Consider the following 27,841-nt stretch of genomic DNA (forward strand, 5'->3'; position numbering starts at 1 on the left):
TTTAATGATTTTTGTGTGCTATAGGCCATGAATATTTGATGATCCATTTTGCATTTTTTTGCAGAAATTTTCATGGACATTTTTTAAGACCTTACTAATGAAGCCAATTGGTCCCTATGGACATACATGCACATTTTCAAGTACAAATGAGCCACAAAGCAGATAAACCCCATTTTATTGATTTTTGTATGCTATAGTCCATAAATTTTTTGTGATCTAAAATTTCAAATTTATTCTTTCAAAATATTTTATGGATGTCCATTAAGACCTTAGTAATAGAGTCAGTTGGTCCCAATAGGTAAACGAGCCCCAAAGCAGGTAAACCTCCATTTTACCAATTTTCGTGTGCTATACTCCATGATTTTTTGGTGATTCAAAATTCTGATGTATTTTTTTACCAAAAATTTTCTTGGGCGTCCGTTAAGACCGTAGTAATTGAGCGAGTTGGTCTCTACAGGCAAACAAATTCATTTTCAAGTTCAAACGAGTCCCAAATTAGGTAAAATCATCTTTTGCTGATTTTCATGTGCTATTGTCCATGAATTTTTTATGATCCAGAATTTCAAATTTGACTTTGCCGAAATTTTTCATGAACGTCTGTTAAGACTTTAATAATGGATCTAGTTTGTTCCTTGTGGCAAAAGAGACCATTTTTAAGTTGAAATGATCTCAAAGCAAGTAATCCTCTGTTTTGCCTATTTTCGAATGATATAGTCCATGAATTTTTGTAATCCATAATTCAAGATTTTTTTGACAAAAAATATTCATGAACGTCTGTTAAGACCTTAACGATGGAGCCACTTGGTCCCCACATGCAAACGAGCCCATTTTTATGTTCAAACATGCCTCAAAGAAGGTAAACCCCCATTTGCCAATTTTCATGTGCTATTTTATCCATGATTTTTTGGTGAACCAAAACTCTGGCGAGTTTTTTGCTAAAATTTTTTATGGACATCCGTTATGACTTCAGTAATGGATTCAGTTGGTTCCGACGGGCAAACTGATCCATTCTAAAGTTTAAACGGGCCATAAAGTAGGTAAATTCCTATTTTACCGTCGATTTTCATGTGCTATAGTCCATAAATTTATGGTGATCCAAAATTTTGAAATTTTTGGAAAAACATTTTGATGAACGTCCGTTAAGACCTTAGCAATGGAGTCAATTGGTCCCTACCAGAAAACGGTCCCATAAACAAGCCCAAAGAAAGTAAACCCCCATTTGTCAATTTTCACGTGTTATTGTCCATGGAATTTTTGGTGAGCCAAAATTCTGGCTTTATTTTTCGTAAAAATTTTCCATGGACGTCCGTTAAGACTTAGTAATGGAGCTAGTTAGTCCCGACAGGAAAAAACTGTGTTTGAAAGTTCAAACGATCCCCAAAGAAGGTATACCCCCATTAAATCGATTTCATGTGCTATACTACATGAATTTTTGGTGATTCAAAATTTTGATGTGTTTTTTGTTGAAATTTTTCATGTACACTCGTTAAGACCATAGTAATGGAGTTAGTTGGTCTCGATGTGCAAATGGTCACATTTTAGAATTCAAATGAAGCCCAAAGTAAGTAAACCCCCATTTTGCCGATTTTCATGTTCTGTAATCTATGAATTTTTGGTGATTCAAAATTACAGATTTTTTTTGTCAAAATTTTTCATAGACGCCTGTTAAGACCTTAGTAAAGGAGTCAATTGCACTTGATGACCCATTTTCAAGTTCAATCGAGCCCAAAGCAGGTAAACCCCCATTTTGCCAAGTTTCGTGTGCTATAGTTCATGGATTTTTGGCGATCCAGAATTAAAGATTTTTTTTGTCAAAAATTTTCATTGACGTTCGTTAATACCTTAGACCTTTTTAATGTTCAAACGAGCCCCAAAGCAAGTAAACACTTAATTTATCGATTTTCCTGTGTTATATTCCATGAATTTTTTGTCATCCAAAATTTTGAATCTCTTTGCCAAAAATTTTCATGAATGTATGTTAAGACCATAGTAGTGGAGTCAGTTGGTCTCGATAGGTAAACATGCTCATTTTTATGTCCAAACAAACCTCAAAGCAGGTAAACTCCCCCATGTTATTGATTTTCACGTTATATAGTCAATTATTTTCGATGATCCCGAATTTTAGATTTTTTTGCCAACATTCTCTATGGACGTTCATTAATACCTTAGCAATTGAGTTAGTTTGTCCTCACAGGCAGATGGACCCATTTTCAAGTTCAAACAAGCCCCAAAGCAGGTAAACCCTCATTTTATCTATTTTCCGTGTGTTATTATAGTTCATGAATTTTTGGTAATTCAAAATTCTGACATGTTTCGGCCGAAATTTTTCATGGGCATTTGTTGAGACCTTAATAATGAAGACAATTAGTTATGACGGGAAAACAAACTCATTTCAAGTTCAAACGTGTTCTAAAGTAGGTAAAACCCCATATTGTAAATTTTTGTGTGCTATGTCCATGAATTTTTTGGTGATTCGATATTTCAATTTTTATTGGCCAAAAGTTTTTGTGGACATCTAATAAAACCTAGGCAATGGAGCCAGCTTGTTTCCACAGAAAAACGGTCCCATTTTTTAGTTCAAACAAGCTCCAAAGAAGGTAAACCTCCATTTTGTCGATTTTTGTGTGGTATAGTCTTTGAACTTTTGGTGATTAGAGATTCAGATTTTTTTATCAAATTTTTTTATAGACGTCCTTTAAGACCTTAGTAGTGGAGAAATTTGGTCTTGGGGGTCAAACGGGTCTATTTTCAACTTCAAACGAGTCCCAAAGCAGGTAAATCCTATTTTACTGATTTTCGTGTGCTATAGTCCATGAATTTTGGTTATCCAGTATTTCAACGTGTTTTTAGCTCATGGACGTTCGTGAAGACCATAGTAATAGAGACCCTTGGTCCCGACGGGCAAACAGATCCACTTTGAAATCCAAACGAGCCCCAAAGTAGGTAAACCCTCAATTTGCGATTTTTATTTGTTATAGTCCATTAATTTTTGGTGATCCATAATTTTGGATTTTTCTTGGCCAAATTTTTTCATGGACGTCTGTTAAGACCTTAGATATGGAGCTACTTGTTCTCAACAAGAAAACGCGCCCATTTTCAAGTTCAAACAAGTCCCAAAAAGGTAAACCCCCATTTTGTTGTTTTTCTTGTGATATAGTTCATGATTTTATGGAGATAAAATTTTTTGGATTTATTCAGTCTAAATTATAAATGGACGTCTGTTAAGACCTTATTTATCGAGCTAGTTGGTCAACATGATCAAATGTGCCCATTTTCAAGTTTAAATAAGACCAAAAGTAGGTAAACCTCATTTTACCGATTTTCATGTGCATTTGGAAGGTCAAACGAGCCCCGAAGCGAGCATACCCTTCATTTCGACGATTTTCGTGTGCTATAGCACACCATTTTTTGGGTGATCCGGATTCCGACGTCAAAAATACCAAATTTTTTCGTGGACGTCCGTCAAGACCTTGTCTATGCATACGGTTGGCCATCACAGCTTTTCAGACCCATTTGGAAGGTCAAACGATCCCCGAAGCGAGCATACCTCTCATTTCGACGACTTTCGTGTGCTATAGCACACCATTTTTTGGGTAATCCGGATTCCGACGTTAAAAATGCCAAATTTTTTCGTGGACGTGCGTCAAGACCTTGTCTATGCATATGGTTGTCCATCACGGCTTGTGCAACCCATTTGGAAGGTCAAACGAGCCTCGAAGCGAGCATACCCCTCATTTCGACGATTTTCATGTGCTATAACACAACATTTTTTGGGTGATCCAGATTCCGACGTTAAAAATGTCAAATTTTTTCGTGGACGTCCGTCAAGACCTTGTCTATGCATTGGGTTGGCCATCACGGCTTGTCCGACCCATTTGGAAGGTCAAACGAGCCCCGAAGCGAGCATACCCCTCATTTCGATGATTTTCGTGTGCTATAGCACACCATTTTTTGGGTGATCCGGATTCCGATGTCAAAAATGCCAAATTTTTTTGTGGACGTCCGTTAAGACCTTATCTATGCATACGGTTGGCCATAACGGCTTGTACGACCCATTTGGAAGGTCAAACGAGCCCCGAAGAGAGCATACCCCTCATTTCGATAATTTTCTTGTGCTATAGCACACCATTTTTTAGGTGATCCGGATTCCGATGTCAAAAATGCCTAATTTTTTCGTGGACGTTCGTCAAGACCTTATCTATGCATATGGTTGGCCATCACGGCTTGTCCGACCCATTTGGAAGGTCAAACGAGCCCCGAAGTGAGCATACCCCTCATTTCGATAATTTTCATGTGCTATAGCACACCATGTTTTGGGTGATCCGGATACCGACGTTAAAAATGCCAAAAATTTTCGTGGACATACTTCAAGACCTTGTCTATGCATACGGTTGGCCATCACGGCTTGTTCGACCCATTTGGAAGGTCAAACGAGCCCCGAAGCGAACATACCCCTCATTTTGACGATTTTCGTGTGCTATAGCACACCATTTTTTGGGTGATCCAGATTCCGACGTCAAAAATGCCAAATTTTTTCGTGGACGTCCGTCAAGACCTTGTTTATGCATACGGTTGGCCATCGCGGCTTGTCCGACCCATTTGGAAGGTCAAACGAGCTCCGAAGCGAGCATACCCCTCATTTTGACGATTTTCGTGTGCTATAACACACCATTTTTTGGGTGATCCGGATTCCGACGTCAAAAATGCCAAAAATTTTCGTGGACATCCGTCAAGACGTTGTCTATGCATGCGGTTGGCCATCACATTTTGTCCGACCCATTTGGAAGGTCAAACGAGCCCCGAAGCGAGCATACCCCTCATTTCGACGATTTTCGTGTGCTATAGCACACCATTTTTGGGCGATCCGGATTTCGACATCAAAAATTCCAAATTTTTTTGTGAACGTCCGTCAAGACCTTGTCTATGCATACGGTTGGCCATCACGGCTTGTCCGACTCATTTGGAAGGTCAAACGAGCCCCGAAGCGAGCATACCCCTCATTTCGATAATTTTCGTGTGCTATAACACACCATTTTAGGGTTATCCGGATACCGACGTCAAAAATGCCAAAAATTTTCGTGGACGTCCTTCAAGACCTTGTCTATGCATACGGTTGGCCATCACGGCTTGTCCGACCCATTTGGAAGGTCAAACGAGCCCCGAAGCGAGTATACCCCTTATTTCGATGATTTTCGTGTGCTATAGCACACCATTTTTTCGGTGATCCGGATTCCGACGTCAAAAATGCCAAATTTTTTTGTGGACGTCCGTCAAGACCTTGTCTATGCATACGGTTGCCCATCACGGCTTGTCTGACCCATTTGGAAGGTCAAACGAGCCCCGAAGCGAGCATACCCCTCATTTCGACGATTTTCGTGTGCTATAGCACACCATTTTTTGGTGATCCAGATTCCGAGGTCAAAAATGGCAAATTTTTTCATGGACGTCCGTCAAGACCTTGTTTATGCATACGGTTGGCCATCGCGGCCTGTTCGACCCATTTAGAAGGTAAAACGAGTCCTGAAGCGAGCATACCTCTCATTTCGACGATTTTCGTGTGCTATAACACACCATTTTTTGGGTGATCCGGATTCCGATGTCAAAAATTCCAAATTTTTTTGTGGACGTCCGTCAAGAGCTTGTCTATGCATACGGTTCGCCATCACGGCTTGTCCGACCCATTTGGAAGGTCAAACGAACCCCGAAGCGAGCATACCCCTCATTTCGATAATTTTCGTTTGCAACGTCAAAAATGCCAAATTTTTTCGTGGATGTCCGCCAAGACCTTGTCTATGCATACGGTTGGCCATCTTGGCTTGTCCGACCCATTTGGAAGGTCAAACGAGCCCCGAAGAGAGCATACCCCTCATTTCGATGATTTTCGTGTGCTATAGCGCACCATTTTTTGGGTGATACGGATTCCGACGTCAAAATTGCCAAATTTTTTTGTGGACGTCCGTCAAGACCTCGTCTATGCATACGGTTGGCCATCACGGCTTGTCCGATCCATTTGAAAGGTCAAACGGGCCCCGAAGCGAGCATACCCATCATTTCGACGATTTTCGTAAGCTATAGCATACCATTTTTTGGGTGATCCGGATTCTGATGTCAAAAGTGCAAAAATTTTTCGTGGACGTCCGTCAAGACCTTGTCTATGCATACGGTTGGCAATCACGTCTTGTCCGACCCATTTGGAAGGTCAAACGAGCCCCGAAGCGAGCATACCCCTCATTTCGATGATTTTCGTGTGTTGTAGCACACCATTTTTTGGGTGATACGGATTCCGATGTCAAAAATGCAAAAAAATTTCGTGGACGTCCGTAAAGACCTCGTCTATGCATACGGTTGGCCGTCACGGCTTGTCCGACCCGTTTGGAAGGTCAAACGAGCCCGAATCGAGCATACCCCTCATTTCGACACCATTTTTTGGGTGATCTGGATTCCGACATCAAAAATGTCAAATTTCTTCGTGGAAGTCCGTCAAGACCTTGGCTATGCATACGGTTTGCCATCAAGGCTTGTCTGACCCATTTGGAAGGTCAAACAAGCCCCGAAGCGAGCATACTCTGCATTTCGACGATTTTCGTGAGCTATAGCACACCATTTTTGGGGGAATCCGGATTCCGACGTAAACAATGCCAAATTTTTTCGTGGACGTCCGCCAAGACCTTGTCTATGCATACGGTTGGCCATCACGGCTTGTCCGACCCATTTGAAAGGTCAAACGGGCTCCGAAGCGAGCATACCCCTTATTTCGACGATTTTCGTGTGCTATAGCACACCATTTTTTGGGTGATCCGGATTTTGACGTCAAAAATGCCAAATTTTTTCGTGAATGTCCGTCAAGACCTTGTCTATGCATACGGTTGGTCATCCCGGCTTGTCCGACCCATTTGAAAGGTCAAACGAGCTCCGAAGCGAGCATACCCCTCATTTGGACGATTTTTGTGTGCTATAGCACACTATTTTTGAGGTGATCCGGATTTCGACGTCAAAAAAGACAAATTTTTTCGTGGACGTCCGTCAAGACCTTTTCTATGCATACGTTTGGCAATCACGGCTTGTCCGACCCATTTGGAAGGTCAAACGAGCCCGAAGTTAGCATACCCCTTATTTCAACTATTTTCGTGTGCTATAGCACACCATTTTTTGGGTGATCCGGATCCCGACGTCAAAAATGCCAAAATTTTTCATGGACGTCCGACAAGACCTTGTCTATGAATACGGTTGGCCATCACGGCTTGTCTGACCCATTTGGAAGGTCAAACGAGCCCCGAAGCGAGCATACCCTGCATTTCGATAATTTTCGTGTGCTATAGCTCACCATTTTCGTGTGATCCGGATTCCGACGTAAAAAATGCCATATTTTTTCGTGGACGTCCGTCAAGACCTTGTCTATGCATACGGTTGGCCATCACGGCTTGTCCGACCTATTTTGAAGGTCAAACGAGCCCTGAAGCAAGCATACCCCTCATTTCGACGATTTTCGTGTGCTATAGCACACCATTTTTTGGGTGATCCGGATTCCGACATCAAAAATGCCAAAAATTTTCGTGGACGTCCGTCAAGACCTTGTCTATGCATACGATTGGCCATCACAGCTTGTCCGACCCATTTGAAAGGTCAAACGAGCTCCGAAGCGAGCATACCCCTCATTTGGACGATTTTTGTGTGCTATAGCACACCATTTTTGAGGTGATCCGGATTTCGACGTCAAAAAAGACAAATTTTTTCGTGGACATCCGTCAAGACCTTTTCTATGCATACGTTTGGCCATCACGGCTTGTCCGACCCATTTGGAAGGTCAAACGAGCCCGAAGTTAGCATACCCCTTATTTCGACTATTTTTGTGTGCTATAGCACACCATTTTTTGGGTGATCCGGATCCGACGTCAAAAATGCCAAAATTTTTCATGGACGTCCGACGAGACCTTGTCTATGCATACGGTTGGCCATCACGGCTTGTCTGACCCATTTGGAAGGTCAAACGAGCCCCGAAGCGAGCATACCCTGCATTTTGACAATTTTCGTGTGCTATAGCTCACCATTTTCGTGTGATCCGGATTCCGACGTCAAAAATGCCATATTTTTTCGTGAACGTCCGTCAAGACCTTGTCTATGCATACGGTTGGCCATCACGGCTTGTCCGACCCATTTGGAAGGTCAAACGAGCCCCGAAGCGAGAATACTCCTCATTTTGACGATTTTCGTGTGCTATAGCACACCATTTTTTGGGTGATCTTGATTCCGACATCAAAAATGCCAAATTTTTTTGTGGACGTCCGTCAAGACCTTGTCCATGCATACGGTTGGCCATCACAGCTTGTCCGACCCATTTGGAAGGTCAATCGAGCCCCGAAGGGAGCATACCCCTCATTTCGGTGATTTTCGTGTGCTAGCACACCATTTTTTGGGTGATCTAGATTCCGACGTCAAAAATGCCAAATTTTTTCGTGGACGTTCGCAAAGACCTTATCTATGCGTACAGTTGGTCATGTCGGCTTGTACGACCCATTTGGAAGGTCAAACGAGCCCCGAAGCGAGCATACCCTTCATTTCGACAATTTTCGTGTACTATAGCACACCATTTTTTTGGTGATCCGGATTCCGACATAAAAAATGCCAATTTTTTTCGTGGACGTCCATCAAGACCTTGTCTATGCATACGGTTGGCAATCACGGCTTGTACAACCCATTTGGAAGGTCAAACGAGCCCTGAAGCGAGCATACCCCTCATTTCGATGATTTTCGTGTGCTATAGCATACCATTTTTTGGGTGATCCGGATTTCGACGTCAAAAATGCCAAATTTTTTCCTGGACGTCCGTCTAGACCTTGTCTATGCATATGGTTGGCCATCACGGCTTGTCCGACCCATTTTGAAGGTCAAACGAGCCCCGAAGCAAGCATACCTCTCATTTCGATAATTTTCGTGTGCTATAGCACACCATTTTTTGAGTGATCCGGATTTCAACGTCAAAAATGCCAAATTTTTTCGTGGACGTCCGTCAAGACCTTGTCTATGCATATGGTTGTCAATCACAGCTTGTCCGACCCATTTGAAAGGTCAAACGAGCTCCGAAGCGAGCATACCCCTCATTTGGACGATTTTTGTGTGCTATAGCACACCATTTTTGAGGTGATCCGGATTTCGACGTCAAAAAAGACAAATTTTTTCGTGGACGTCCGTCAAGACCTTTTCTATGCATACGTTTGGCCATCACGGCTTGTCCGACCCATTTGAAAGGTCAAACGAGCCCGAAGTTAGCATACCCCTTATTTCGACCATTTTCGTGTGCTATAGCACACCATTTTTGGGTGATCCGGATCCCGACGTCAAAAATGCCAAAATTTTTCATGGACGTCCGACAAGACCTTGTCTATGCATACGGTTGGCCATCACGGCTTGTCCGACCCATTTGGAAGGTCAAACGAGCCCCGAAGCGAGCATACCCTGCATTTCGACAATTTTCGTGTGCTATAGCTCACAATTTTCGTGTGATCCGGATTCCGACGTCAAAAATGCCATATTTATTCGTGGACGTCCGTCAAGACCTTGTCTATGCATACGGTTGGCCATCACGGCTTGTCCGACCCATTTTGAAGGTCAAACGAGCCCTGAAGCAAGCATACCCCTCATTTCAACGATTTTCGTGTGCTGTGGCACACCATTTTTTGGGTGATCCGGATTTCGATGTTAAAAATGATAAATTTTTTCGTGGACGTCTGTCAAGACCTTGTCTATGCATATGGTTGGTCATCACGGCTTGTTCGACCCATTTGGAAGGTCAAACGATCCCCGAAGCGAGCTTACCGCTCATTTCGACGATTTTCCTGAGCTATAGCACACCATTTTTTGGGTGATCCAAATTCCGACGTCAAAAATGCCAAATTTTTTTGTGGACGTTCGTCAAGACCTTGTCTATGCAAACGGTTGGCCATCACGGCTTTTCCGACCCATTTGGAAGGTCAAACGAGCCCCGAAGCGAGCATACCCTTCATTTCGACGATTTTCGTGTGCTATAGCACACCATTTTTTGGGTGATCCGGATTCCGACATCAAAAATGCCAATTTTTTTCGTGGACGTCCATCAAGACCTTTTCTATGCATACGGTTGGCAATCACGGCTTGTACAACCCATTTGGAAGGTCAAACGAGCCCTGAAGAGAGCATATCCCTCATTTCGATGATTTTCGTGTGCTATAGCACACCATTTTTTGGGTGATCCAGATTTCGACGTCAAAAATGCCAAATTTTTTCCTGGACGTCCGTCTAGACCTTGTCTATGCATATGGTTGGCCATCACGGCTTGTGCAACCCATTTGGAAGGTCAAACGAGCCTCGAAGCGAGCATACCCCTCATTTCGACGATTTTCATGTGCTATAACACAACATTTTTTGGGTGATCCAGATTCCGACGTTAAAAATGTCAAATTTTTTCGTGGACGTCCGTCAAGACCTTGTCTATGCATATGGTTGTCAATCACGACTTTTCCGACCCATTTGGAAGGTCAAACGATCCCCGAAGCGAGCATACCCCTCATTTCGACGATTTTCGTGTGATATAGCACACCATTTTTTGGTTGATTTGGATTTCGACGTCAAAAATGCCAAATGTTTTCGTGGACGTCAGTCAAGACCTTGTGTATGCATACAGTTGGCCATAACGGCTTGTCCGACCCATTTGGAAGGTCAAACAAGCCCCGAAGCGAGCATACCCCTCATTTCGACGATTTTCGTGTGCATAGCACACCATTTTTTGGGTGATCCAGATTCCGACGTCAAAAATGTCAAATTTTTTGTGGACGTCCGTCAAGACCTTGTCTATGCATACGGTTGGACATCACGGCTTGTCCGACCCATTTGGAAGGTCAAACGAGCACCGAAGCGAGCATACCCTCATTTCGACGATTTTCGTGTGCTATAGCACACCATTCTTTGGGTGATCCGGATTCCGACGTCAAAAATGCCAAATTTTTTCGTGTTCGTCTGTCAAGACCTTGTCTATGCATTCGGTTGGCCATCACGGCTTGTCCGACCCATTTGAAAGGTCAAATGAGCCCCGAAGCGAGCATACCCCTCATTTCGATGATTTTCGTGTGCTATAACACACCATTTTTTTGGGTGATCCGGATTCCGACGTCAAAAATGCCGAATTATTCATGGATGTCCGTCAAGACCTTGTCTATGCATACGGTTGGCCATCACGGCTTGTCTGACCCATTTAGAAGGTCAAACGAGCCTCGAAGCGAGCATACCCCTTATTTCGACGATTTTCATATGCTATAGCACACCATTTTTTGGGTGATCCGGATTCCGACGTCAAAAATGCCAAATTTTTTCGTGGACGTCCGTCAAGACCTTTTCTATGCATACGGTTGGCCATCATGGCTTGTCCAACCCATTTTGAAGGTCAAACGAGCCCCGAAGCGTGCATACCCCTCATTTCGACGATTTTCGTGTGCTATAGCACACCATTTTTTGGGTGATCCGGATTCCGATGTCAAAAATGCCAAATTTTTCATGGATGTCTGTCAAGCCCTTGTCTATGCATACGGTTGGCCATCACGGCTTTTCTGACCCATTTAGAAGGTCAAACGAGCCTCGAAGCGGAGCATACCCCTCATTTCGACGATTTTCGTATGCTATAGCACACCTTTTTTTGGGTGATCTGGATTCCGACGTCAAAAATGCCAAATTTTTTCGTGGACGTCCGTCAAGACCTTGTCTATGCATACGGTTGGCCATCACGGCTTGTCCGACCCATTTGGAAGGTCAAATGGGCCCCGAAGCGAGCATACCCCTCATTTCGACGATTTTCGTGTGCTATAGCACACTATTTTTTGGGTGATCCGGATTCTGACGTCAAAAATGCCAAATTTTTTCCTGGACGTCCGTCAAGACCTTGTCTATGCATATGGTTGGCCATCATGGCTTGTCCGACCCATTTGGATAGTCAAACTAGCTCCGAAGCGAGCATACCCCTCATTTCGACGATTTTCGTGTGCTATAGCACACTATTTTTTGGGTGATCTGGATTCCGACGTCAAAAATGCAAATTTTTTTGTGGACGTCCGTCAAGACCTTGTCTATGCATACGTTTGGCCATCACGGCTTGTCCGACCCATTTGGAGGGTCAAACGAACCCCAAAGCGAGCATACCCCTTGTTTCGATGATTTTCGTGTGCTATAGCACACCATTTTTTGGGTGATCCGGATTTCGACGTCAAAAATGCCAAATTTTTTCGTGGACGTCCGTCAAGACATTGTCTATGCATACGGTTGGCCATCACGACTTGTTCGGCCCATTTGGAAGGTCAAACGAGCCCCGAAGCGAGCATACCCCTCATTTCGACGATTTTCGTGTGCTATAGCACACCATTTTTTGGGTGATCTGGATTCCAACGTCAAAAATGCCAAATTTTTTTGTGGACGTCCGTCAAGACCTTTTCTATGCATACGGTTGTCCATCACAGATTTTCCGACCCATTTGGAAGGTCAAACGAGCCCCAAAGCGAGCATACCCCTTATTTCGATGATTTTCGTGTGCTATAGCACATCATTTTTTGGGTGATCCGGATTCCAACGTCAAAAATGCTAAATTTTTTTGTGGACGTCTTTCAAGACCTTGTCTATGCATACGGTTGGCCATCACGGCTTGTCCGACCCATTTGGGAGGTCAAACGAGCCCCGAAGCGAGCATACCCCTCATTTCGATGATTTTCGTGTGCTATAGCACACCATTTTTTGGGTGATCCGTAATCCGACGTCAAAAATGCCAAATTTTTTCGTGGACATCCGTCAAGACATTGTCTATGCATATGGTTGGTCATCACGGCTTGTACGACCTATTTGGAAGGTCAAACAAGCCCCGAAGCGAGTATACCCCTCATTTCGATGATTTTCGTGTGCTATAGCACACCATTTTTTGGGTGATCCGGATTCTGACGTCAAAAATGCCAAATTTTTTCGTGAACATGCGTCAAGACCTTGTCTATGCATACGGTTGGACATCACGGCTTGTCCGACCCATTTGGAAGGTCAAACGAGCCTCGAAGCGAGCATACCCCTTATTTCGATGATTTTCGTGTGCTATAGTCCATGAATTTTTAGTAATCTGAAATTTCAGATTTTTTAGTCGAAATTTTTAATGGACGCCCGTTATGACCTATGCTATGGAGACAGTTGGTCTTGACAGGCAAACATGCATTTTTTCAAGTTCAAACGAGCCCTAAAGTAAGTAAAATCCTATTTATCGATTTTCATGTGTTATATAGTACATGGAGCTTTGGTGATCCCATATTCTGGATTTTTTTATCTACGCTTTTCATTGACGTTGGTTAAGACCTTAGTAATGTAGTTGGTCGGTTCGAACGGGCAAATATGCTCATTTTCAAGTTCAAACAAACCCCAAAGCAGGTAAACCTCCATTTTGCCAATTTGCGTGTGTTATAGTCCAAAAAAATTTATTGTTCCGAATTCCAAATTTTTTTTTACCAAAACTTTTCATTGACGTATGTTAATATCTTAGCAATAGAGTTAGTTGGTCTCGAAGAGAAAATGAGCTCATTGTCAAGTTCAAACGAGCCTGAAGCAGGTAAACCCCCATTTTGTCGACTTTCCTGTGCTTCCATGAATTTTTGGTGATCTGAAGTTCTGGCATTTTTATATCAAAATTTTTCACAGACGTTCGTAAAGAACTAAGTAATTGAACCAGTTGGTCCCGACGGACAAACGGGCCTATTTTCAAGTTCAAACAAGCTTAGAGTAAGTGAACCTCTAGTTTCTTGATTTCGTGTGCTATAGTTCATGATTTTTTGGTGACCCATAATTTCATTTTTTTTGCCGAAATTTTTTATGGACGTCCATTAAGACTTAAGAAATGGAGTGAATTGGTCTCCACAGGAAAACAGGTCCATTTCTAAGTTCAAACAATCCCAAAATAAGGTAAACCTCCATTTTGTCGATTTTCATGTGCTATAGTCCATGGATTTTTGGTGATTCGAATTTTCAGAGTTTTTTATTGAAATTTTTCATGGACGTCCGTTAATACCTTAAAATGGAGTCAGTTGGTCCTGATGGACAAACGGGTCCATTTTCAAGTTCAAACGAGCACAAAGTAGGTAAACCTCTTTCTTATCGATTTTCGTGTGCTATAGTTTATGAATTTTTGTGATAAAATTACCTAATGAGTTTTGGGGAACCCCAGATTTTTTAATGAAATTTTTTATGACAAATTACCTAATGAGTTTGGGGATCTTATGTATATTTCCACCATTTTAAGGCACATTTTTGCATTTACAAGCTAATTTTTAGGAATTACGGTTGCTTTTTTTATTTTTGTGTGTATTAACCCATGAATTTAGTGTCTTGGGTGCCCCAAATTTTGTTCTGAAAACACTTTATGAGGATCTACGTAATGAGTTGGGGGAGCATTACGTATACCCCTACTAGTTTTTAGGACATATTTTTCATTCACGGACGAAGGTTTAGGAATTACGTGACTTTCTTATTTTTTTTTGTATGTGTATTAGCCCATGAATATGGCGTCCTGGGGCACCCTGAAAGTTTTTCTGAAAAATATTTATTAGGACCTCCATAGTGCATTGGGGAGCATTATGTCTAGACATGTCATTCTTAAGGCATATTTTTGCATTTACGAGCCAAATTTTAGGAATTACGTTAGTTTCTTAAAAGAATTTTGTGTGTATTAGTCTATGGATTTTGCTCCTTGGGGCACCCGAATTTTTTTTCTCAATAAACTTTATGAGGACCTTTGTAATGAGTTGTGTGAGCATTACATATAGCCCCACCGCTTTTAAGGCATATTTTCACATTTACGAGCCAATTTTTTAAAATTACGTCTTTCTTGTTTTTTCGTATGTATTTGCTCATGATTTGGCGCATTGAGACCGTTCGAATTTTTTTCTAAAAAAAACTTTATGAGGAGTTCTCTAACGAGTTGGAGGAGTATTACGTATAATTTCACCATTTTTAGGTATATTATTGCATTTACGATTCGAATTTTATGAATTACGTGATTTTTTTTATTTTTGTTTATATTAACCCAAGGATTTGGCACCTTGGGGCACCTTGAAATTTTTTCTGAAAGAACTTTATGCGGGCATGTGTAACAAGTTGAAGAGCATTACGTATAGTTCAACCTTTTTAAGGCATATTTTAGTATTTCCGACCAACTTTTAGAATTAAGTGATTTTTTGGTTTTCATGTGTCTTAGCGCATGAATTTGGTGACATTTTTTCAGAATTTCTTAATGAGAACCTCCGTAATGAGTTGGGGGAGCATTATGTATAATTTCACATTTTAATGCATATTTGCATTTATGAGTCAACTTTTAAGAGCTACGTTGCTTTCTTGATTTTCTGTGTATATTAGCCCACGGATTCGGTGCCTTGGGATGCCCTTTTTCTGAAAAAACTTTATGTAGACCTCCGTAATGAGTTGGGAGGAGCCGTACATCCCGTTCCACCATTTTAAGGCATATTTTCGCATTTACAAACTAACTTTTAAAATTACGTAATTTTTTTTATTTTTCATGTGTATTAGCCCATGAATTTGGCTTTTGGCCACCTTGAAATTTTTTAACTAAAGAAAACTTTATAAGGAATCCGTAATGAGTTGTGGAGCATTACATCTAGTCCCATCATTTTTAAGGCATATTTTCGCATTTATGAGCAAACTTTTAGAAATTACGCGACTTTTTTTATTTTTCGTGTGTATTAATTAACCCATGGATTTGGCGTCTTGGGCAGCCAGAATTGTTTTCTCGAAAAAACCTTAGGAGGACCTTCCTAATGAGTTAGGAGAACATTACACATAATCCAATCATTTTTAAGACCTTTTTTTGTATTTATGAGATAACTTAATGAAATTATATGATTTTGTTGATTTTTCGTATGTATTATAATATAAATACATGAAAAAGTGAGAAAAAATATCGTGCCCCCTAAACGTTAAAAAGGTGGTGTGGTTCCTACAGACACTATCATTACCATTTACCAAGTTACTACGGATGATCCTACAAAATTTGCGATCGAAATGTTTCGATTTGTCATATTCTCAAAAATTCAAGGACAAATAACATACAATAAAACTAAGGAAAATCTAAAATTCCTATTCTCTGACCCCCTGGACGCTAAAATAAGTGTCGATTCTATAGAAGCTATGACTATCATTCTAAGTCAATACAAAATGTTCCTACAAAATTTTGGATCAAAGAGTTCAACAGGTCATAATTAAAAAATATTCATAAGCTAATATACGCAAGAAATTGAAAACAACCCTGAACTTAATATTTGTGTCTAGCACTGGGTGTCATCAGTCTGAACTGTGAAATTAAATAAGAAGTAATCAAATATAAGAAACAAGAAACTATCTGGAAGAAAAAAAAACAATGAGATCAATAATTTCGCAACATAAATCGGGACATACAAACAAAGGCCTATGAAAACTAGACCAACAAGTCCCTAGCTTCTCAGCTCTCTGCAACAAGTAAATTTTAGACGAGAGGTGCGAGCAGGTGGCTATTACGGATAAAGGACACTAGAAAAAAAGTAAAAGATTATGCTGCAACTAGATCAGGAGTTTCAGCCTCCACGGATAACAAAGCAGTGTGTACTTTGTCGACCCAATTGTCTAGCCGATCCCTCAGTGACTTGATTTGAGGAATTCCCAGAACTCTTGGTTGCACCCAGGACACATGTACTGTCCCTTCGACTTGGTCAATTATTCCCTCAATCAGATGCACCTACAGGAGGACAGCAATTTACCAACCGTGAGAGACGTGAACCTCTATCAACACTGCCCAAGTAGAAAATTCAGGGGACGCAGGAAAAGTATAAGCAGTCTATAAATAAGTCTTTACATTTATTGATTATTCACATGTATATTGTTCGTATTAGGATCTGCATTACCCAGGCAAAGAGAAGTAGAGTTACCTAACGAAGAAAGATGAAGATTCTAGGTAACTATTCTCGTAAAAGGAAGTATTATAACAAAGATATAATATACAATCTCACATTCATTCACAAATTCAGAAGGATCAAGCATTTTTTTCTCATCATATAAGAATGCATTATACAAGGTATTACTAGTAGTGAACTGCCAATCTAGAGGTACTTGCACTCGCTGCATAAAGCAATAAATGAGATTGCAGACCAGGTGACCATTTGGATTTATATTATAAAAATTGAAGACCCGACTGTTTTGGCAAAACCCTTTGCGTGATGCATATAAGAAAACACAAGGGTAAAAGCGTAGTTTATCAAGCCTCAACCCATAGAAAGATGCTAAAATCGCCTATAATACAATAAAGATGCACATTGATTGAAGGAAGCATGTGAGAGTAACAGAAGTTCAATTCTAATTTAACTAATGAGAACTTACAGAAAGACTCTTCATGAGTAGATATTCGACATCCTCCACACTTAACTTTGTCCGCTCTGCAATCACACTCAGTGGGATAGTTCTATCATATGCTGGGCGACTGCATGCAAATGAATTGTCCAAAGCTTGAGTAACAACCCTAACAACATAAGTAATAAGAACTTCTGTTATCTGCAAACTGCTACTGTACCTGAAGATAATTTCCATCAAGCAGAGAATGTTGATCTTCTCGAGAAGTTTTTTCTCATTCTGCACCAATGCTGGTTGAGCAGTTAAAGCAGCTTGATGGACATGGCACAATTTTTGATAGTGAACCAAATCACCGGTGTTAAATGCTTCAAGAATATAATAGAGCCACTCAACCTTAGTCCCTATCAAACTCTTTATCTGTAAACAAAATAGGACGAGTCAAAAAGATTGAACCAAAATGATCTTGTCAGCACAAATGATACAAGAAGAAACAATAATATAGTTATTGTTATACATAATTCTAGTCCATCCCACAGAACTGAAGCCAAAAAACATGGAGGAAAAGGAATTTATTGGGATTTCAGTGATTTCTCATACAGTGACTAAGTAGAATATGAATTCTCAGTTTTTATTTGATATCTCTTGGTCCTTGTATACATCCTATACTATATTAATCACATACTTCTGCGGAAGGGAATTTCAATTCCATCCTTTCATGTAAATCTATGTACTGAAACACAGGAACTCAAAGTAGGATAGATGGCTCTTTGGGACCATTAACAAAATTTGATGGTCCAATGAGAAGAACTTTGTTTCTACAAAAAAGAGAAGCAACTACAGGAATAGCCAGGATGACTAAGGCAAAATTGGACATCCCATCAATCATGGATCAAAATTATACATGTCCCAGAACCAAAATTGTCCCAAATAGAGCCAACTCTTACTTCTTGCTTTTGCCCCACGAGGTTTGTGGGTGTATGTGGAGAAGATTTGCTTCTTGGAGGTCCAACCATCTAGTTTAGTTCTCAACAGTGAGTTGAAATAAAAAAATAGAAGTAGAGTCATATTGAAGATCCAACAATATTGTTGAAACCTTTAAGAGCAAGAGACCCAAAAAGTAGAATCAGAGAAAAATAGAACAGCCTACCCTGAATACCGTGGGTTCCCTATTTCTACACAGTTTAACTTGATACTTGACCACACTACACACAACATCAATTCCTGCCATAGCTAGTTCAACCATCTGGCCAACACACTATCATTTTTAAATAACAAAATAACAAAATCAGGAGTCATTTCTTCTTTTATGTCTGGCCAACACACCATCATTGGCATTAGTTCCTCGGTAAACTTGAGAATAAAAATCGGATGAACTATTAAAAAGCTCTCACTCTATCAGAGATGACAACACAATAAGACCTCAACACACAGACCACAGTCTAACATCTCCTGGAAAGGACACCAGCAGTATATTCCATGAATGAGCACTCCACACAGTGATTTCCACAAAAAAGAAGATTAATGCATGGACTAAAAACAAACAAAAAGTTTGTACAAAAACTTACAATTGGATGAGCTAGCAGTTCTCCGAAGTTGTATATGTTGTCTCCTAGCAATGCTGACAGGGATAAATCAAAAGCCAAATCCTAACAAGATAGAAGGAACAATAAGGTTGAAACCAAGTGCAAAAACGTATGACCACTCAACCATTTTCAGATACACAATAATTAAAAGATTATAATTGCAGAAATTATTGCAAAGAACATATACGAATGCGTACGTCTACACAAATTAAAGTAGCTGTTAGAAAAGATCACTCAAATAATAATCCAATAAACAATTGACCAATAACACTTCTCCTTTCAAGAGTTATATTGCTTAGCAGTTGCCAAAGAACTAACTTGTCTTCATAGCACTGGTGACATCTCCGACAGGAGGATTATTGCTATTCATGAATTGGTGGAATATGATTTAACTCGAGCATTTTGATTCAGGCAGAAGGGCAGTACAAAAACATATGTTGAACAAAAAGTTCAGAACTAGCTGATAGGGAAGGAGCAAATAAAGAAAGCAGTCAAATAAGCTCCATCAATCAACTATTCATTGATAGACAAACTATATTCTTTATCATTTCATGTCAAACGGAACATCTTTTATCTTTCTCATCAACACCACCAGTGCCTTGCCCCTTGAGGAACAAAGTTCACTTACCTTTTAGCCAGAAGAAAAAAAAAGGCTGGCCCTTGATAATTCAGGTTCCTTCAACACAATTTATATAGAGAGTTATAACACTAAATGGTTACCCGTAGTTTAGTAAAATGAGCTAACATAATGACAATAAATAAGCAACTAATTGAGTAAAAAAAACATGTGAATTGCAACAAGGAAGATCGATGTACAGGGATCATAAATCCAATTAGTTAGGATGGAAAACTCTTAGATTAGTCCTTAGATAAAAAGACAAAAAAAGAAATGACAAATACCAGCTTAAATGATTCAGAAAGAGATTCCACCGAAGTGTACGCGAGATAAAGAAGAGCACTTTTGTAGAACTCGGCAAACTCCTGGCGAGTTTTATGGTACTGAGATGAAACCCAATAATAGCTTGCATAGACAGATGGATCAATGTCAGTCATGCTATCAAGTGTAGTTTTCCCCTCATCTAAAAGTTTCTGGCACTCTTTTGGATCTCCTTGCTCAAGCTTAAATAGGGCAATCTGCATCTTAATATAAAGAATTGGCTCCTCTATCCGTATCTCCTTAGTATTATGAAGTTTCTCCGTCACTCCTTCAAGGAAGCCTATAGCGGCTTCTTTCTCAGGGTATTGCCGAGAAACAATGACCGCAAATTGTGCAAGTTTGAGAAGATTGATCTTTGTCTCAAAATCAGTGATGAAGTTGTGATACAATTGTATTAGTCCATCGCCAGCCTAAATAAAGAGAAGAGAGGTGTTATATGCAAACAAAGCATAATAAAACAACCACTCGCTATGGTTTATCTCTTTACTATAACACAACACACCGAACCATTACGAATTAATTGGGAATAAATATAATAATGGTATAATATTTTAATCCTGGAGAATAAACCCCCTGAAACAAGATTTAATATTGAATAATTTTAGTTATATCAGCTCCACCTCAATTTAAATCATTAATACAGGACAAGGATAAACGATAGACACATTTAGATGATTGAGAACTTCTCTTGGGGGATATGTAATTGAGATGATTTGAAATAATAATTTTTAAAAAAACCTTAACATCACTGGATAACTTGTCTGCTTATTTTGCCACCAAGTTCTGAATCAGGGTCCTAATAGTATTCCTATGCCAATACAGATGCATTTGCATGATTAGGCATAGTATCAACAGTTACATGCTAATTGACGCTACATGTGACTACCAAACTGTATAAACCTACAAACACATGCAAAAAAGAGTAAGATCTTTTTTAAACAAATGTTAGTAGTGTACATTTCTCTGAATTTATAAACCATGGAATTTGCACGGTATACAAAGAGAGCATTTTTACTTAAGGAGATCAAATACTACATAAGTGTCTTTTAGCATGATACTAACTTCGAATTCAATTGAATCAATTTTCCAGGGTCCATAATCCCAAAGGAGTGTTTAGAGGAAGTCTCTAATAGATTTGCATTAAGCTGAGTTTACCTCATAATGAATTTGGATTATAGATACAAAAAAAGGTCATTTAAAAAAGGTCATTTTCCTTCCATTAGCACCACGTAGGGTTCTGTGAAATAAAACATGCTGAAATTTCTCTCCATCATCACCTACGGTTATCTTCAAGAAAATTCTCTAAGAAAAAGACAATTCAGTTTCTGCAATGAAGTTTCCCTTGAACACATCCTCATACAATAACAAAGTGAATTTCACAAATTCATTTTACAACACTACTTCCCTATCAAGATATTAGTGAATTCTTTTTTTCCATATCAAAATTTAGAAGATTGTAAATATTGTTGTTGTTGTAATATTTAGAAGATCAGATCTTCCCCTCCGTCGCGAGTTCAATTCCAAAAAAGACGAAAATACTTTGTAATTTCTTCTCATCTATATCCAAGCTTAGTGTACAGAGTTACCTGGTACTTGGTTTTGTGGGAGGTAGCAGATATTCTGTGAAATAAGTCGAGGTGCGCACAAACAAGTTCAGACACTACTTCATCAAAAAAACAAGTTCAGACACTATGCTTACTATTTAAAAGATTAGATCATCTGAGTCAATATCAGGGCTTTCAAATACCAAACATAGTATAAAATGGCTTGGCGCGGGAAGGTCCTCTTTCACGGGTGTTGTATTGTATTATTTGCACGTTTCCCAATATGCAAACTTCAGCTATAGAGAGGTCTTATATGTGAGGAACGCATTCAACTGCCCCACCCCTCCACATTTCCCCCCATTCCCCCAAACAACTTGAACAACATAGAACTCAATGAAGCACCACTCAAGTTACTATCAGCTGATACATTATCTTTGCAGTATCCACCATGCTACTCTAGTTCAATTAGAAATTGTAACTATGACACCTGAGGCTTGCACGCACTAATCTATTGGCAGTCTGCTATAGCCAACAAGACCAAGTGAAGGGTAAACCTGTCCACAATATAGTTTGATTGTTATGTCTACTATAACCCAATTCAAAACATTCTTCTCCAGTTGAACTATCCATCAACCAAAAACAAACAACCAAACTCCTGCTTTTATGCATTTTGTTCTGTTCCTTGTCAGGAAGCACCAATGTTATATTTTTTTAAGTAACCATGATGTTTGGGCCAGCTTACGCATACTTCAACTAATTCCAATGTGTCACCTCCCATTTCTCCTCCATCAACAGGTACCAGGTAAAATGAGAATAAATCACCTAGTGTTTTTGTCTCTACTTATATTTGAACCAGAAACCTCATAGCGCACAACCTACTTCATTGACCATTAGGTCACAGCCTTAGCTACGAAGCCCCAATTTTTGTAACCCTTCCAAAAGCAATAGAATAGTTCTAAGCTCAAACAGCTCCCAATTCTTATCCATCCCAAAATCAAATCCTATATATAAATCTCTAACACAAATCCTCTACTAAACCCTAACTTATACCCACCTAAACCCATAACATGGGAGAATCTAAGTAGCTTTCAACTTGGTTGGGGAGGGTTCCAGGTCCAAACAATCCCCAATTCTTACCCATTCCAAACCAAATCCTATAAGTAAATCTGTAGCACAAATCCTCCACTAAACCTAACTTATACCCACCTAAACCCATACCATAGAAGAATCTTAGTAGTTCAGTTAGTTGATAATTATCGAAACTTTCACCTTGTTTCTAGGCCCAAACAACCCCCAATTCTTACCTGTTCCAGACCAAATCCTATAAGTACAATCTTCCCCTAAACCCTAACTTATACCCACCTATACCCATAGCATGAGAGAATCTTAGCAGCTCAGTTAGTTGACAGATTAACTGAACTTTCACCTTGTTTAGTGAGCACTCAATTCCTCACCTTACAATCATCTCCACTTAACAAAAAGACAAAAAAAAAAATAGCATGCGCACACGCACAAATAAAGTCCAAATACAACAAAAAAACAAACGAAATTCGCAGGAATTAAATCAAATTCAATGAGAACCTTAAAAACGGGAAGAGCAACAAACTGTTCAAGCTTAAGAGTAAGCTGATGCCATAGCTTCCTCTGGTACAGATCTGCCAAAGTAGTGTACCAATCGGAAAGCTGTGAAGGAGCATTGCAAAACGATTCCAAGTACTGAAGTGCCGCCATAGCTGAAAAAGCTCTCTCAGTAACACCGATGAAGACGAAGCAGATACTGTGGTGTGTATGTGAGAGAGAAAGATACCTGACTTGTAAATTGCGTTTTACTTGTTCATAAAGAAATCAATAATGGAGTTTGGGTTAGTCCAGTTTAGTCTCTATTCTATTATGCATTGGACCCCTAAAGTTTACAAATATTAATTGTTTTTTATTCAATATACACGTTCAGAGATCGAATATGAAAATTTAAAAAAAATTATAATTCAAATAAATAAAATAAATTTCAATTGAATTTATTAAATTTAATCATAATCGTTCATATTTTCAATTTTAACTTTTGAATTTTAATGTTAGGTCATCAAAATTAATTGTCTCAATAGTGTTGCTTACTCATAAAAGTCGTTCATCTTTATGTAAATTAGTGTTGCAAAAAATATATGAGGTTAGATAGAGATTACTATATAATTATTTAACTATTAATCTATAAAATCATATAATGATATCTAATGGCATAAATGATATAATGGGTAGGATCATAGAGTTCAAACTTATTAAATATTTAAAAATATAACTTATTAGTAATATTTAGCATATATAATATGAAAATAGAATCAAATATCACACTTGTGAATAGGAATGGCGATGGGATGAAATAGATGCGAATCAGAACAGGTTTAAGGCTATATAAGATAAAATAAATTTAAAATTGTATAGTGCAGATAAAATATGAATCTAATTGAAATATTTTTTAAAAATTTAAAGTGATAAGATAATTTTAAAAGGAATGTAACGAGAGAGATTTTGATGATAAATCAGTGCCATATCAAAGTCAACTATATTGTAGCATAGAAATGTTTATGATTTAAAGCTTATGTATATTAATAATAATCTCAAATTAATATTCTAATAATAATTGAGTTTATAATTAAGTGTTTATAATTTTTCTAATAAATATGAGATTTGAACAAAAATTATTATATGTACATGAATCTGTAATCAAAATTCTAAATTATGTTTTCATGCATATGAAACAAAGAATCTATCGTAACTCTTTAAAAAATATTAACTCCAAGTCTTTCTAGTTTCAAAAGTCTAAAGAGAAAGTCAGAAATTTTACTTAAATCATATAAAATTTAGTATATATAATAGTATTTTTTATCTATATACCATAATATTATTCTTTTTAACACACAATCTAATTGTGCAATAAAAAGTGATTAATGTATAATTAATTAAGGATATTCATTTGACTATTCTTTAAGAGATATATATAGATAATTAATTTTAATAATAATTGAGTTTAAGCTTAAGACTTAAACTCAAATTATTTAATTTAGATTGTTTGACTATGAGTCAAAAGAATTTAATTAGTCTACATACGTTTCGCGGGTGCTAGCTTAAATAGTTTCTAGAGTTATATATCCTTAAAGTATCATAAGTAAATTATATACTTTGTACACTATATAAATACATAAATATTTTCTATTTTATTTTTACATGTAACAGTTTCGTTATTATATTTTTCTCAATACTTGTTGATATAATGCTTAATTTGAGTCGAATGTTTAGTAAAAATAATTATTCTAATTTCACAAAAAAGAATTCACTTTAAATTCCACATTGAGTATCTTGTTGATTATGATGATTATAGAGAAGGAACATATTACATACTTGACTCAATTGCACACATATACTATTGATTGTTATACTAATTGAATGTATTATTGTAAATGCTTATCCTCTTGATATTGTCAAAATTCCAGTAATAAGATATTGACTTGATAATAGTTATATCACAAACTTTATTGGAAGTTTAATAAATTTAAATTTATGTTTTATAGAGCTAACTAAAGGAGATAAATAAAATGTCCATTAAGAGTTTAGTTATTTCATAAAATTCGAGAATTTAAAACTCTGATTAAAGATTGACATTATAATCGTCCAAATTCCACAAGCCAATATCCCACATGATGTCTTCATTAGATGAGGCCTCAGGCACTTGCACATAATTAGCATATCCATTGATCATAGAACCAAACAAACCACCTTGTTGATCTTGCTCATGAAATGTGTTGTTATGGTACAAAATGGTCATGTCTTGTTTTGGCACATGACTTACAACTTTATTCTCATTTTCCTCGAACAGTAACATCATCCTTTTCAGGTCGATTTGACTATTCGATAATTGTTGCTGTTGAAACTGATGTCTTTTTAAAAGACAGATTCTTTTTGTTTTTTCAGAATTATCAGTACTTGTTTTCTTGACTTTCTTTTTGAAATGAGTCCTCCAATAATTCTTAATTTCGTTGTCAGTTCTCCCTGGCAAGTTTCTAGCAATCGTTGACCATCTGCAATTTTATTATTCTTATCATGTTAGTATTATTCTAAATTATTTCAAAGAACTTTAGTGTATGAAAAATTAGTATATAGTACTTCAAATAATTACCTATTCCCCCATATAGCATGAAGTTCAAGAATAATCCTTTCTTCATATGGAGTAATTTGCCCTCTTTTAAGGTCTGGCCTTAAGTAATTCACCCATCTCAATCTACAACTTTTTCCATTTCTTTTCAATCCTGTTTAGACAAGTAAATAAATGAAAAATCGAGTTTTAAATTTCCAGAAACTACACAATCATATAGACAAAAAGATATCGGATTTTAAATTTCGAGAAACTACACAATTATGTAACAAAAAAAAAATAGATCGCATCTAAAAGTTTCAAATAGGATGAGAGATTTTCTAATAAAAATACTCGTATATGAAGTCAACTCATAATTGATCAAAGTGAATGAGAATGAAATGGTACATACATTTTCTTTTGGGATTCGAATGTATAGTATTACTATTGAAACTCTGATTAATTCAAATATTTTATCGTTCGATTCGACTCGATCGATGATAGGTTTGTTCAAGATGGAAGTGAGTGAAAATATAGACAATATAGTAATTACCAGCAAGCCTAGCAACACAATTCCATCTGCCTTCACCATGCAAATTGACATAATCAATGAGCAATTTATCTTCTTCAACTGTCCAAGGACCTTTTCTCCATTCTTCTTCAATAATTCCCCACCTTCTCATTTATTTATTTTTTTATAAATATTCTTAATATTCAAAACTAATATATATTTTGTCCTCAAAATTCTATAACATGATTAGCAAGTGTTGTTGCTATTTATATTTGCACCAAAAACTCACTCATTGGTCAATTTTTTTTATGACAAATGAATTATAGCTAAACATGACTCCATTAATTATAGCACTTGGTATAAAATATTATTTGTCCTCATCAATTGTATAGTTACGTGTACATGTTATAATTTACTACTCTTAGAAAATTCAAAGAAGGCATTGAAAGATTTGTTTGGAGAAACCAAAGGAAGTTGTAACATCACATGTATACAATTTGGAGACAATTTTATTTGTATGACTTTTCTACAATAAATAATAAACTCTTTTAGTTTGATGATAACTTGCATTAAATTAATTTTTAGAACTTTTTTCATCGTTATCGATCTATTTTATGTTTGATGTTTATATTTATTGGGTTAGATTCGCATTAGATGTCTCTTGTTGGGGTAAAACACTCTCAATGATACTTGTATTGGTATCAGACAAAGTTTAGATGCAGATTGGAAAGTCTTATATTAGGGTTAAAGCACTTTAATTTGTACGTCGTATTGAAATCAAAGTAATATGTATTCATGTCGAGAAGTCTCAAATTAGGATAAAGTGCTTTCACTGGTATTCATTAGAAATCAAACTGCATTTGGATTTGCCAAGAAAAATCTCAAAATTGGAGGTAAGTTGCTTCCATCAGGACACGTATTGAAATTAAACTGAATTTGAATTCGTGTAGAAAAATCTTATATTCGGGTAATACATTTGTATGAATACTCGTATTGAAGGTAAAACGCTTCCAATACTTTCTATTATATGGGCAAAGCACTTTCACTTGTACTCATATTAGGATCAGACCAAATCTAAATCTACATCGATAAAATCTCATACGTGGGACCAAGTAAAGCTTTTCTATTGCTATTTATATTGAGATCAGACTAAATTCAAATTCGTGTTAAAGAGTTCATATCAGTGAAATTCTCCCACTGAAACTTACATTGGGAAGAGAAAAATTAATTTTTAATCCGAATCGAAATGTCTCGTATTAGTAATAAAACATTCCTAAAAAAAGCGACCTAAACATAACATTATTTTTGATTAAAAATACAATATTTATCGCTTCACTACGATAATTCCCATTGCTAAACTTATAAAACTTGGCTATTGTTGACTACCAAGAGATTTGGTGACATTGGTAGCATGCATCTTGATCAAAGTCACCAAAGAATATTTTTTAGTTATTAGGTTTAAACAACACAAAAGTGATTAGGCCACTCAAAAGAGAGGACTAGAAAGGCCACCTATAACCTAAAATAATGCATCTAGACAACTATATTCATACTTAAATAATGTTTTTTGCTAAAAATAATGAAGTTAGGAAAATTAGTAAAATAAATTAGTGGATAATTTTCAATGTGATCCAATAAGAAAGATGCAAGTGTTTAATTAATATGCTTACTTCTTAAGGATATAGGTGCACAATAATTACTATTATATGATAATTAATTATAATTTGTTGGATGCCATTTTGGGAATGGAGTTCATTAGAATAACAA

At 37.8% G+C, this 27,841-nt stretch overlaps 2 protein-coding genes across 2 annotated transcripts; both read right to left on the minus strand.

Annotated features, from left to right (window-relative positions):
* Positions 1-16,291: 16,291 nt before the first annotated feature.
* LOC101245654 (26S proteasome non-ATPase regulatory subunit 13 homolog B) lies at positions 16,292-24,512 on the minus strand. The gene is made up of 6 exons (XM_004239852.4): positions 23,022-24,512; positions 19,860-20,306; positions 18,942-19,022; positions 17,597-17,793; positions 17,407-17,506; positions 16,292-16,768 (listed from the first exon to the last, which is right to left on the minus strand). The coding sequence occupies exons 1-6, from the start codon at positions 23,169-23,171 to the stop codon at positions 16,583-16,585; spliced, it is 1,161 nt and encodes a 386-aa protein (XP_004239900.1). The 5' UTR covers positions 23,172-24,512; the 3' UTR covers positions 16,292-16,582.
* Positions 24,513-24,963: 451 nt separating this feature from the next.
* LOC101248880 (MYB-like transcription factor EOBII) lies at positions 24,964-26,579 on the minus strand. The gene is made up of 3 exons (XM_004240173.5): positions 26,117-26,579; positions 25,609-25,738; positions 24,964-25,510 (listed from the first exon to the last, which is right to left on the minus strand). Exons 1-3 carry the CDS (start codon positions 26,244-26,246, stop codon positions 25,081-25,083), a joined length of 690 nt encoding a protein of 229 aa, XP_004240221.1. The 5' UTR covers positions 26,247-26,579; the 3' UTR covers positions 24,964-25,080.
* Between the last annotated feature and the right edge of the window lie 1,262 nt (positions 26,580-27,841).

Source organism: Solanum lycopersicum, chromosome 5, assembly GCF_036512215.1.
Source record: "Solanum lycopersicum chromosome 5, SLM_r2.1".
Taxonomy (NCBI): Eukaryota; Viridiplantae; Streptophyta; class Magnoliopsida; order Solanales; family Solanaceae; genus Solanum; species Solanum lycopersicum.

What these genes read in the sequence shown, in the direction of transcription:
- LOC101245654 (XM_004239852.4), bottom strand. Translation starts at nt 23,171, where the DNA reads ATGGCGGCACTTCAGTACTTGGAATCGTTTTGCAATGCTCCTTCACAG. An exon ending in TTGCTCTTCCCGTTTTTAAG is followed by an intron (nt 20,307 to 23,021) that starts GTTCTCATTGAA and finishes CTCTTTATTTAG; the next exon opens with GCTGGCGATGGACTAATACA. An exon ending in TTTCTGAATCATTTAAGCTG is followed by an intron (nt 19,023 to 19,859) that starts GTATTTGTCATT and finishes CTATCTTGTTAG; the next exon opens with GATTTGGCTTTTGATTTATC.
- LOC101248880 (XM_004240173.5), bottom strand. Translation starts at nt 26,246, where the DNA reads ATGAGAAGGTGGGGAATTATTGAAGAAGAATGGAGAAAAGGTCCTTGG. An exon ending in TTGTGTTGCTAGGCTTGCTG is followed by an intron (nt 25,739 to 26,116) that starts GTAATTACTATA and finishes TTGTCTAAACAG; the next exon opens with GATTGAAAAGAAATGGAAAA. An exon ending in CATGCTATATGGGGGAATAG is followed by an intron (nt 25,511 to 25,608) that starts GTAATTATTTGA and finishes ATAAAATTGCAG; the next exon opens with ATGGTCAACGATTGCTAGAA.